We start from the raw sequence: 14,102 nt of genomic DNA on the forward strand, positions 1-14,102 counted from the left end.
AGTCCACAACCCCCATACACAATCCTACCCAACGAGGCGGACTACGAGGCGGCCTACACGGTAGGAGTGTGAATGTGGGGCTTTATAAAACTGCGTCCTTAAAAGCCATCTCTTTCTCGCTCTCACTCATGGGTGCGGTTGTCTGTTACACGGCTTTAATGGACGTACATACGGCGGATCACCTTACACACGATCGAACGTGCGCCGGACCGCAAAGTCACGGTCCGGGCGTCTGTAAGGCCAAGCGCGCACCACGATTTTAATTTTTTTTTTTTTTTTTTTTATTTATTTCAAAAAAATACTTATGTCTAGGTATACAAAAGTTTCGCCAAACTGTAGACAGTTTGTTGGCGAATAGTGCGCTCTCGATTATGTTTATAAGTATGTACTTTATGCGTTATACCTACAGAGTACAGAGCAAACTGTATATATATTCTTAGGTTAAGTTAAATCTAAAGTTACCATGCATAATATATAATAATTGAACAAGACCGGTTTGTAACACTGTACGGTCAGCATGCGTAGGTACCTACTTCACCTCACGACAACATCACCCTGATCCTTATTATTATGATTTTATGTTTTATTATTGTACTAGGCTTCTCTCGTGAGGTGAAATATTCACCCAAGGTTAATGCAATATTGCAATAATACAAACGAACACTAGTAAAACTATACATTCATACTATGGATTTATATTATCTAGAAATAGTGATTTTAATCTTTTTTTAAACATCTGTTTACTTTTACATTGGTCTATTGAACTATTTAGTTGGTTAAGAATCTTAGGTATTAAGTATTTACGAGTTCTTTGGCCGTAATAATTATTAGTATTATATTGTACATATTTTCGTTTTGTGCTTACCCTAAAATTACGTAATGGTTTTCTACATGTTTTAAAGCTGTCAAGGCCATAGTTTTCTATACATAATAAGTATTTAACTTTTTCATGAACTGGTAAAATTTTTAACTTTTTATACAATAACGTGTAGTTTTGTTTGCAATTAAGTTTAGTGTTTTTATCAACTAATATATTTTTAATTATTCTAATTTGGATGTTACATATTTTATCTAGGTAAGTTTTAAAAGTTCGCCCATATGCATTTAAACCATAACAAATTATTGACTCGGCTAACGAATGATATAAAGTGTGCAATATTTTCCTGTTTACAATATTTTTTAAACTATATAATTTTGTCATAATTGCTCGAAGTTTATTGCATACTATATCTATGTGGATGCCCCAATTGAACTTGGTATCAATAGTCAAACCTAGGTACTTATACTTATCTACAAATTCAATACTGGAACATTTACAATTTATTTGGTTCTTATGTAAACATTCATAGGTATGCCCTATTATGTTAATAATAATATCGCTCGGGGCCTGCAAATAAGGTGACTTAATTAACATACATTTAGTTTTTTCTAAGTTTAGTATGATTCCATTGTCATGAGACCACTTTATTATGTTTATAAAATCATTCTGGATACATTTTTCAACATTTTTTATGTCCTTGTCTGCGTACATTATGCATGTGTCGTCTGCATACATATAGGTTATGAGGATGGATGTCGGGAGGTGTATTGACACAACCAGATTCTAAATAAGACTACTCTTTATTCATAAGATCATTGATTATATAGCATTGAAATACACGTATATAAGCATGTATAGTTCTATACACTACATCTCCCACGGAGGGGAAAAAAAAAAAATTAAGTACAAGTTTTTTTTTTTTTTTTTGTTGAAATTATCATGCTTTAACAATGAAATTACCTATCTGATCTTATCATTACTTAAAACTAATTAGTATGTTAAGAGTTACAACTCTTGTTTACAATAATACAGACAATGCAGATCGAATTACAAATACATTTAATGCATCAACCACCGTAAAACAAAAATAGACAGTATGCTAACATTGCATCATGGTATGAAAGGCTTAGTTCTGTTTTTGTGAATTACATCATATTTACCATTTTTAATTATTTTTACATTGGGTGGAATGTCTTTTACTACAATATATGGTCCTGAATATAAGCTTTGGAGTTTATTACCAGTCTCGTTTTTTATTAAAATTTGATCGTTGGGTTTATAAGTGACTGGATTTATATAGGAGTCGTACCTGAATTTACGCTGTAATTTACTAGAATATAAGTTGTCACGTGCCTCTCTCTGTGTAACTTGTAAACGATACTTTAGTTCTTTTGGATAATCATCATAGTTATAAAGCGGGTCTATGGATGTAACTAAGTTATTTGGTAAATTACATTGCTTACCGTAGACCAATTCGAAAGGGGTGAACTGCGTTTCCGAGTGCACTGATGTATTATAAGCGAAACTCCAAAAGGGAAGCCATTCACTCCAAGCCTCGGGGTGATTGTCGGTCTGTATGCGTAGAAATGCACCTAAATGTTTGTGTGAATTTTCCAGAGATCCAATAGATTGGTGATGATAAGCGGTAGAGTTAATTTGATTGATATTTAAAATTTTACATACCTCTTTCATAGTTGTGGAGATAAATTCTGTGCCTCTGTCAGTCGCTATGGTGTTTGGTATGCCATGTTAAAGTATGAAATTGTTTACAAAACATTTTGCAACCTCTGTAGAAGTTTTAGAAACAAGGGGATATGCACAAACGTATTTGGATAGTTCGCATTGTAAAGTTAGAATATATGAATGATTATAATTATCCTTATCTAGAGGGCCCACTATGTCTAAGAATATTTTTTCAAACGCAGAGTGCGCTGTTGACGTCACGACCATAGGTTCTTTTATCTGAACCGTATATTTTTGGCGCTGGCACTTTTCACACTTACTTACGAATTCTTTAATATCGTTTTCAAGGCCAGGCCAGTAATAGTACTTTTTCAAATTGTTATACATTCTCCTTATACCCGCGTGGCCACTCGTGGGTAAAAGGTGAAAATCATTAAGTATGACTCTTTTATCGTCTTTGTCATATATTCGCTTTACTTCATTTAATATATGTAGTTGTGGTCCGGACCAATCCACCATATTTTGTATTTCGCTAACTAATTTCTCGACAAATATATTATTATATTTATTTTTAATGAAATATATGTCATCAACTTTTATTTTCTTACATAACTCACTAAGTTCTCTCACAAAAGCGGCTCGCGTCAGTTGTGATTGAGATACTTGTTTAATATAAATTGTCTTTCTTTCCTGGCTATAACATAATGTTTTACTCTCGTGATTAATTCGTTTTTCTCTTTTTAACCTATCTATACTTTTTATATCTAGAAATCTCAACTCTACGGAATCCTTCGGTTTGCTATGTGTTGCTACAACTCTTGGTTGATCAGACCTGTCGTCAGTAGAAACCATATCAACCGGGGATACCGCATCCATCCTTCTTTTCTGCGCTCTAGTCATCACGTTAATTACATGTTCATTCATTTCTTTCAATTCCTCTGACGTAATGCGTATCCGGGACAATGCGTCTGCAGCCACGTTGTCCTTGCCTTTCACATATTCAACCACGTAATCGTACTCTTCTAATGCCATTCTAAATTTTAATAATCTACTCGAGGGATCTTTCATATTGAATAAGTACACGAGAGGTTTATGATCGGTACATATTTTAAATTTACGCCCGTACAGATATGGCCTAAAATGTTTAACTGCCCAAACCACGGCGAGCAATTCCTTTTCCACTGTAGGGTATTGAATTTCGGCTTTATTTAAGCTCCTACTTGCGTAAGCTATGGGTAATCCATTTGAATTAGACATAATTGCACCTATTGAAAATTTGGAAGCATCTGTTTGTATAATATATTCATTTTCCTCTGAAAAATCAGGATATTGTAAAACTGGTGGTTATAGGGGGTGATGATGAGGTTCCGTAGTAACTGATAACACTGTTTATTTATATTGTCTTTATTTAATTAAACAGGCAGGCACATGAAGAAACATATGTAAAAAGTCACTATTATTGAACGGTAGAAATACCCCAAATAAAATTTAAGAAGGCGCTGCACAGGATAGATAAGTCTATGAAGGTATAAAGTTATAAACACAACCACCGGATTAGTCAGTAAGCCTTAGGTCTATAGTTTAGTTTATATCACACACTTGTTAGTTTATTAGTTACTTGATATGCACAGTCGCAAGCACAAACATATTAGTAACGTTAGTATAATTAATAACAATTACAGATTTACGTAAATCAAAACACGGCCGCGCGAGCGCAGGCGAGCCGCGTAGTTGCGTCGTGAAGGGTGAGTATCGACTGGTTTGGCTTTCGTTCATAGGCGCGCGCGGCGGCACGCTATGCATACCTACCTATAAGTATACTACGCGATGCTTATGTAACGGACGCGGCGTGAAACGCCGATACTTGTTTAAAATATTATTTATTGATAAGCTGTTAGGTTGTGTAGTGTTAGGAAAGGTAAAATTTGTATAGGCTAGGCCACACCACTCCCCCCCAGAGACCGTCAAGGGCGATAATAATCCTTGTAATGATCAGGGAATCTTACCTGGCGACCTGAACGTGTGGTGTTCTGTTCAGTTGCAGCTGCAGGAGTTATTACAGCCTGATCAGGTTGTTGAGGTGTAGCACTAGGAGTGATCTGCTGACGAGAGTGATGATTTGCTACCGTAGGTGGATCAGTAGTGTGATTATCACTTCCCATGTCGGGAGACAGTGTGAAGGCCGGCTTAAGTCGGTCTATGGACACTGTCTTCTCTGTATTGTGCAGAACAATCCTGAAAACCTTGTCATCACGAGATATTACCTTATGGGGTCCAGAGTATGCTGGTTGCAGTGGACCTCGTGATGGGTGTTCTCGGAGGAACACGTACTCGCAGGTTGAAAGTTCTTTGTATACAAATACCTTAGGTTTCGTGTGGCGAGAAGCAGGTATAGGCCTTAGCTTTTCGGCGAAGTTCCTGAGTCTGGCGGTGAATACAGACATGTCTGTTGTACCAGTCATGTTTGAGTCAAAGAACTCACCAGGAAGCCTTAGAGGTTCTCCGTACACCAGTTCGGCTGAAGATGACTGTAAGTCTTCCTTGAAGGCAGTCCTTATTCCAAGTAGAACCCAGGGTAACGATTCGGTCCACTTCTCGTTCGCGTGACATACTATTGCGGCTTTTAATTGCCTGTGGAAGCGCTCCACTAATCCATTGCACGCTGGATGATAGGCTGTTGTCCTTTTGTGTTCGAATCCGGCCAACTTTGACAGACATTGGAACAACTCGGATTCAAACTGGCTTCCGCGGTCGGTTGTTATGTCTGTTGGAGAACCGAATCGAGCTATCCAGTTTGATAGTAGAGCCTTGGCAACAGTTTCCGCAGTCATGTCCTCGATCGGTACTGCTTCCGGCCACCGGGTGAACCGGTCTACGGCTGTCAGACAGTACCGATATCCATGCGAGAGAGGAAGAGGTCCGACCAAATCAATGTGAACCTGTTTGAAACGGGCGCGCGGTAAGTTGAAGGTACCAAGGGGGGCGGTCACATGTCGATTGACCTTCGCCCGCTGGCACTGGATACACGCGCGAGTCCACTCTCTACAGTCTTTCTGAACGCCGGGCCACACAAACCTTTCGGCGACTAGCTTAGCCGACGCGTTGGATCCGGGGTGACTAAGAGAGTGCAAACTATCAAAAACTTGCTTGCGCAAGTACTTACTGACATAAGGTCTGGAGGTCGGGGTACTGACATCGCAGTACAGAGGGACACTACTCCCAGGTACATGTAGCTTTCGCAGCTGCAGCGAGGAACCTTCGCTTAGGAGTGCTTGCAACTCAGGATCAGAAGCTTGACCTTCGGCTAGAGCCTCGAGACTTACCGGTGCTCCCAGTTCTTCGATACGCGACAGGGTATCGGCGACAATATTATCCTTTCCGGATATATGCCGGATGTCCGTTGTGAACTGGGAGATGAAGTCGAGATGCCTAAATTGACGCGGCGAACAGTTTGTTTTTCGTTCGTGAAATGCGAAACTGATCGGTTTGTGGTCAGTATATACGACAAAATGCCTGGCCTCGAGCATGTGCCGAAAGTACTTAACAGCTTCATAAATGGCAAGCAGCTCCCTGTCATAAGGAGAGTACTTAACTTGTGCAGGTGTAAGCTTCCTCGAGAAGAACGCGAGCGGTTCCCAAGTGCCGTCCCTGAACTGCTGCAGTACTGCACCAAGGGCTTTATCTGATGCGTCAGTAACCACAGCGAGACTAGCGGAGCAGTCGGGGTGAGCCAGCAGAGCAGCATTGGATAAGCTCTCTTTGCAGGCTTCGAAGGCTGCTAGAGTCTCTCCTTCGAGAGTGATGGGTTGGGAACCTTTTACCGAACCAGTCAGTAGAGCGTGAAGAGGAGCCTGGATCTGGGCTGCTCGCGGAAGAAATCTCCTGTAAAAATTGAGCATACCCAAAAAACCTCTAAGTTGACGGACGTTTGTAGGAGGCGGGAAATCCTTGACTGCCTGTACCTTGGCGTCGAGCGGTTTGCAGCCTCTCTCTGAGATCCGGTATCCTAAAAATGTTACCTCTTTTTCGCCAAAGACGCACTTGGCTGTGTTCACCATGAGGCCGTAGTCCTTGAGCCTCTGGAAAACCTTGCGGAGATGTTCCTCATGTTCAGCTTCACTGCGTGAGTAAATGAGGAAATCGTCCAAGTACGCATAGATGAAATCGAGGCCTCTGGTCACCTCGTCAACAAACCGTTGAAAAGTTTGCCCCGCGTTTCTGAAGCCAAACCCCATGTAGGGAAACTCATATAGACCGAAAGGGGTTGTAATAGCGGTCTTTGGTATATCCTCGGGGCTGACAGGTATCTGATTATACGCTTTTTCGAGGTCAATTGTGCTAAATATGCTACAACCTGCAACACTGTGCGTACAGTCGTGAATGTGTTTAATCGGATACATGTCAGGCACTGTACGGGCATTTAACTTACGGTAATCGCCGCAGGGACGCCACCCGTTGTTTTTCTTCGGCGCCAGGTGAAGTGGTGATGACCACGGGCTTTCCGAAGGTCTAGCTGTGCCATTGGCCAGCATAGACTGGAATTCCTGTCGCGCGATTTTGAGCTTGTCGGGGGCTAAACGGCGAGGTGGGGACGAGACTGGAGGGCCTGGTGTTGTTCTAATGTGGTGTACGGTGTTATGCTTAACAGTGTGATGTGTACCGGCTGGACGAGTGATTTCGATGAAATCGTCAAGAATTTTATGATAACGAGACTCGCCAGTCACTACTTTCACAGATGAAATATTACAACCATGGGCTGAGGTAGCAACAGCTGAGAGCATCGTGAGATTATCTATTAAGCGTTTACGGCGACAGTCAACCAAGAGATCATAAAAGTTTAAAAAATCTACGCCAATTATTGGTTTTGTCACATCTGCTACTACAAAGCGCCATGGAAATGTTCTACGTAAACTAAGGTCTAAATCAAAATGGACATACCCATATGTACTTATACTAGAACCATTAGCTGCACATAAACTATAGTCCGTTTTTGAACGACGTTCGCGAAGTGATGACCTTGGGTAGACACAGAGGTCGCTACCAGTGTCGACCAGGAACTGCGTCTTCGAAGATCGGTCGGTCACGAACAGGCGGCCTCTTGAAGTTGGAGGGCAATCGTCAGCCGCCATTATCGACCGCCCTTCGCGTTTTCCGAAGAGTAGTCACATGGGCGGGTGCACCTGCTGGCTTTCTCTCCGAATTTGCTATGATACCAGCAAGTTGGGTATTTTCTATAATTCGATTCGGAGCGTTGCCTGGAGCTGTTGCGGCTGCCCTGCGCGGATGAGGTGCGGGATCTGGAGCTTCGACCAGGTCCAGTCTTCAACTCCCGAAGCTCCCGCCGAAGTTCCGCGAGTTCTTTTGCGAGGTCACTGATCACCGATCCGGGAACTGCATTGCCGACGGCTGCCACGCGTGGCGAAGCTGAAGCCAGGTCGTTGACCCGATCCGCCAGGTCGGCGAGGGCTTCGAGCGTCGCTGTACTGGGTTGCCCGGCTAGCACTGTTTGAATTCCGTGCGGCAGGCGGCCGATCCACATAGTCTTCATGAAGTCGTCGTCCACGCTGACGCCCGCCAGTCCCTGGAGGTGGCGCAGGAACTCCGACGGCTTCCGCTCGCCCAGCTCCTCGTGCATCATCAGTTGCTTGATGCGTTTTTCTTTCGAGTCGCTTAATCTTCTGATGAGCTCACCTTTGAGCTTTTCATATTTGCCGCTTGCAGGAGGTTTTATTATTATATCCTTTACGGCCCTGGAGTGATGGTTGTCTAGATGGCTAATTACGTAATTGAATTTTGTAGTATCGCTCGTAATCCGCTGTAGGTCGAATTGGCCCTCAATCTGAGCAAACCAAATGTCCGGCTCTTCTGGCCAAAAGGGAGGCACTTTTATTCCCACTCTGAACACATCGTGCGTGTTTATCGACACGCTCCCATCACTACTGCCGGGTGGCATAGATGTGCCGGTCGCGGGCGCGGGCGCTGTCTCCTCACTAGCGGCGGCGTTTCCAGGAACCGCTGGCGGTTGGCCGGTCGGCGGCGGCTGGTTATCCCGTGTTCCCATGGCTCTGTCGTGGTCACCAGTATAGGGGGTGATGATGAGGTTCCGTAGTAACTGATAACACTGTTTATTCATATTGTCTTTATTTAATTAAACAGGCAGGCACATGAAGAAACATATGTAAAAAGTCACTATTATTGAACGGTAGAAATACCCCAAATAAAATTTAAGAAGGCGCTGCACAGGATAGATAAGTCTATGAAGGTATAAAGTTATAAACACAACCACCGGATTAGTCAGTAAGCCTTAGGTCTATAGTTTAGTTTATATCACACACTTGTTAGTTTATTAGTTACTTGATATGCACAGTCGCAAGCACAAACATATTAGTAACGTTAGTATAATTAATAACAATTACAGATTTACGTAAATCAAAACACGGCCGCGCGAGCGCAGGCGAGCCGCGTAGTTGCGTCGTGAAGGGTGAGTATCGACTGGTTTGGCTTTCGTTCATAGGCGCGCGCGGCGGCACGCTATGCATACCTACCTATAAGTATACTACGCGATGCTTATGTAACGGACGCGGCGTGAAACGCCGATACTTGTTTAAAATATTATTTATTGATAAGCTGTTAGGTTGTGTAGTGTTAGGAAAGGTAAAATTTGTATAGGCTAGGCCACATGGTGATACCATGCAGTCTTTGAGACATTCGAATGCTTTTTGACAGTTATCATCCCATTGAAACTTAATATTTTTTCTACATAACAAATTCAAGTAATAAGCTTTTTCGGCAAAATTTGGAATGAATTTTCGGTAATAATTTGCGAAAGCTACAAAACGTTTCACCTCGTCTGTGCTTTTAGGAACTGGATAATTCTTCATAATTTCAATTTTAGCTGGATCTGGCAACACTCCATTACCTGATACGACATGTCCTAAATAAAGTATATCTTTTCGCAAAAAATCACATTTTTCCGGATTCAATTTTAAATTTACGCTTCTAAGTCTTTCAAAAACATCCTGTAAATTTTTGTTGTGTTCATTTAAATTACGGCCGAAAATTATGAGATCATCTAGGTAAACAAAACATTTTTGATAAGTTAATCCAGCCATTGCCATGGTCATCATCCTGGAAAATGAATTCGGACTAGTTTTACACCCTTGAGGCATGCGAGTCATTTGCCATCTACCCCCACAGAAAGCTGTATATTTTCTACTGTCTGGCTCTAACTCAACGTTGTAATAACCCTGATTTAAGTCTAAATGGGTAAAGTAAATACTACCGGATAACGAATCTAAAATCTCTGTAATATTGGGAAGCGGGAATTTATCATCTGTAATACAATCATTAAGTTTACGGTAGTCCACTACTAATCGCCATTTCTTGTTTCCACTGCTATCCGATTTTTTAGGCACTAGTAATATTGGGCTTGACCACTCGCTTCTACACGGCTCTATAATACCTTGATCCAACATACTATCTAACTGTCTTTGTACTTCACCTTGTTGGGAATGTGGCAGCCTATACGGTTTAGAGTACACTGGTTGTACATCCTGTTTTAAAGTAATTTTATGCTTATAAATGTTCGTTGTCGTTAATTTGTCCCCTGGCAAATAAAAAATATCGCAGTATTTAGCACACAATTTCTCAATAGAAATTTGTTCCTCTCTATTTAAGTGACTAATTTTTAAATAAGAAAACATCTTTTTAACCCGTTCCGCATTTTTATGCGTTTCGCCAAACATACATACATCGTAATCACTTGCTTTGTGAATAGTCGGGTTTAATTTGTTAATAGTCAAATCATTTTCAGTCGTATTAAGCAAACGAATAGGTATCTTTCCATTATTAGGTTTCACTAATGCACTAGCCATAAACAATCCGGGTTGAATCTCATTCGCGCACACCACACATTCCTCTTCCATATTCGTCTTTATGTAACGTATAGATTCCGACCTAGCCGGTACCGTCAAACGGTTGCTATCCTCTATAAATAGCGGTAATATTATTTTACAATCTAAGCCATTCCTTAAAGTCAAAGTGCTATCATAGTAGTCTATAGTTGACGTGTACTTTCTGAAAAAGTCATGTCCTAAGATGCCGCCAGCCGTACATGGCAAAGAATTGAAAACATAAAACTTTTGATTAAGGCTATGATCTCCATAATTAAGGTCTAAGTAAACATATCCGATAGGTTGGACTTTGCCGCCCAATCCGCTGACTACTACATTATCGTTATGGATTGGAATATTCTGATTATGTATGTACTTATATTTTATAGCACATATGGTAGAACCCGTATCAATTAAATATTGAGTCGAAATACCGTTACCAAAAGATAATTCTACATAACTATGTTTCTTATTGCTGTTAATTAAAATATATTCTTCAGTCACGAAAAAACTGATTCTCGTTACTATTCGACACGTTACTATCCGTCATTACATGTACTTGCTGTTGACTGCGTATCCCATTGTTCCTAGCTCTGTTGGAATAGAATTGGGACCTACCTCTATTCTGCTGGTAAGGCCTCGTTGCTCCTCGGGCAGCCGCAGGTTGGAAGCCACGTCCCGTGCCTCGCTGTCGGCTACTGAACCCGTACCTTGCCGGTTGATGGCCGCGTGTTGAGTACGACCTTCCACGGTGTCCCCTAGAGTACGAGGATGATGGGCCTCTGAAATATCTCGAATTATAATTATGATTACGTGCCATTGTCAAAATCCCTTCAGACGTACTTGGAGTGGACCGGTCGTAATCTATGGCAGCTTGAACTGCATCTTTTAGGGTGGTAAAATTCCGCGCAGCGATTATAGTGCTGAGTCTGCGATTTCGCAGCCCATCAGCGAAGCTCTGAATAGCCTGGCGTTCATTTAAGGGTCGCAATACCTTATAATTATCGGCATTATCACCCGCCTGCGACAAAGTAAGATCGACAAACATTTCTGCTAATTGTTTACCATAGTCATCGATAGACATTTCGTTTTGTTTTAAACTTAAAAGTTGTTTTTGTAAACATGGCACTGACTTTTTTGGTAAAAGCTCATTTTTCATATCCGTGATTAAAGCGTCAACGGTAGTATATTCTGGTAGCAGCTTTAGTTTAGCTGACTGAGAAAGCCTACTTTTTAAGACGAAGGTTACCAGTTTCATTTTTGAATCGTTATCGAGAAGTGATTGATAATACTCAATACCGTCAATTAAATTCTGAATTTCATTAATATCATCTTTCATTACTGGTAATAAACTCAAAGCCGTTTTTAAGTTAAACTTCTCCATCTCGGACATATTAGTATCACTACACAATTCTAAAATTTCTGCATACAATGCATCAAACTGGCTACAAAATTTCTTTATAGTTATAAGATCGTCGTTTTTTATGCTCTCCTCAATTTCTTCTAAACTATCCAAAAAAGTAGAATAATCAGCATGCACAGCTTGTGCTTCAATCAACTTATTTTTAACAATTTGTCCTACTCTTCTCTTAGGACCGATTTTAATTAAATATTGTCTTATAACAGTTAACTGCTTAATTAAATCTAATAATTCATCTGCCATACTAATTCATAATTAAAATTAAAAGATATATTCGCCTTAAGCTATTGCTACGTGATATGCTAATTATAAACCAATTAAGTTCTAATCTTACTCATTGTCCGGTGAGTAGGTACAGACGGCTACACATGGCACAGACGGTTACAACGCGCACTTTACTTTACACTGCACTTTTTATTTCGACGCTTTTGTTCATTGAGCTGTATATAGTCCGTATTCCGCTACAAAAGTTCAAACACGCACGTAGTTAAACCTCGTTTTCCGATTTCGGCGTCCGGCGAAAAATCGAGCTCCTCAATGCGTGCCCGCGAATCTCCTCACGTATCCACCTTTTGTGGCATCTTCTATAAAAGTAGTATGCAGCACCCAAGCATATGATACCAAAGATGCATACCACCACGACGAGCAGAATATTTGTGGTATTTATACTCTTAACCACCTCGGCGCTGTTGCTGGAGCCCCCGGCAGCATTCTGGGCTATAACGACCTCTTCTTTTGCTTGAGAAGACCCCATCTTCGTTCCGCACTTATAATTTCATATTTGAAATGAGTTCCATGTTGAGCACCGTCTTTAATTTTGTTTTTCACAGCCAAAGATTTAGTCCTTGATAAATAAATGTAACACTCGCGCGCGGTAGTCACGGTCGCGGACGTCGCGATAGGCAGCGCGCAAAGCGCTGCGATGGCAGGATCGCCATATGAGGATGGATGTCGGGAGGTGTATTGACACAACCAGATTCTAAATAAGACTACTCTTTATTCATAAGATCATTGATTATATAGCATTGAAATACACGTATATAAGCATGTATAGTTCTATACACTACAAGGTCGAACAGTTCTGGACCACGTTACTCATGCTGTTCACATGCATAATGTAGCCTACAGGACCATAGATAGAACCAGTCGGCACGCCGTAGATCACGCTGGCCTCCTCCCCGCTCTCTCCGTCGACCACAGTGGTTAAGGTCCTGTTAGTTAGGTAATTTCTGAACCACTCGAGTACCGGACCACGGACCCCACACTCTTGCATGGCAACAATGAGCTGTCCGTGGTCCAAGGTATCGAATGCTTTTTTAAAGTCAATATATAGGGTGACAACGTACTTTCTATCGTTTAAGTGTTCATTAACCTCATCTGTGAACGCGGCTAAAGCGGTTGCGGTGCTACGCGCGCGCCTAAACCCGTGCTGGGTATCAGATATAATGTTATTCTTTTCTAAATACTTATTTGTGATACTATAACTTTTTCCACTATTTTATTAATCACTGACAGTATGGCTATGGGTCTGTAGTTTGAGTAGTCTAGGTGATTCCCCTGTTTATATATAGGTCGGATTATTGATTTTTTTAACAAATCTGGGTAGGTACCTGATGAGGCACAGGCGTTTACAAACTTTGCCAAAATAGGGCTTATGCTCGTTTTTACAATTTTTAAATCTTTACTCCTTATACCATCCAGACCCGGAGATTTCCTATTACTTAGTTGATCTATAATTTTTTCTATTTCCATGTGTGATATTTTTTGATAACGGAATGACACATCGCTCGCTTTAACATAACTCTCGCGAATTAGGAATTTTTCTGTACATTGATGTTTAATACTTTGAATTTCTGAGGTAAACGTTTTGGCAAAGTTTGTACACACCATCTCTATAGATGTATTTTTACCCAAATATTTTTTAATAACCTCGTCTACGTTTGATTTTACGTTGCCTAGCCAGCTATTTATCGTAGCCCATAATTTTCTCAAATCATTCTCACAATTCTTAATTTCATTTAGTTTATAGGTTTGTTTTGCTGAGTATATACATTTATTCGTTAAATTTCTGAACCTGGTATAATTTAATCTAATCATCATATTTTTAGGACTAGATTTCCATTTTCGAAACAACTCATCTCTTCGTGCTATCATGTTTTTTAAATTACTAGTTATCCAAGGTTGTGTTATTCTGTTGCTAGTATACGATTTTATTACTTTAGATTTATTATATATTGTGTTAAAAATGAGATAAATTGTTTCATACATTACTTTCGGGCAATGAATA

At 40.7% G+C, this 14,102-nt stretch overlaps 1 protein-coding gene across 1 annotated transcript; it reads right to left on the reverse strand.

Annotated features, from left to right (window-relative positions):
• Positions 1-7,631: 7,631 nt before the first annotated feature.
• LOC134650428 (uncharacterized) lies at positions 7,632-8,636 on the reverse strand. Its single transcript, XM_063505382.1, has one exon. The coding sequence runs from the start codon at positions 8,634-8,636 to the stop codon at positions 7,632-7,634; it is 1,005 nt and encodes a 334-aa protein (XP_063361452.1).
• Positions 8,637-14,102: the final 5,466 nt, after the last annotated feature.

The sequence above is a fragment of the Cydia amplana genome, chromosome 8 (genome assembly GCF_948474715.1).
Source record: "Cydia amplana chromosome 8, ilCydAmpl1.1, whole genome shotgun sequence".
Classification (NCBI taxonomy): Eukaryota; Metazoa; Arthropoda; class Insecta; order Lepidoptera; family Tortricidae; genus Cydia; species Cydia amplana.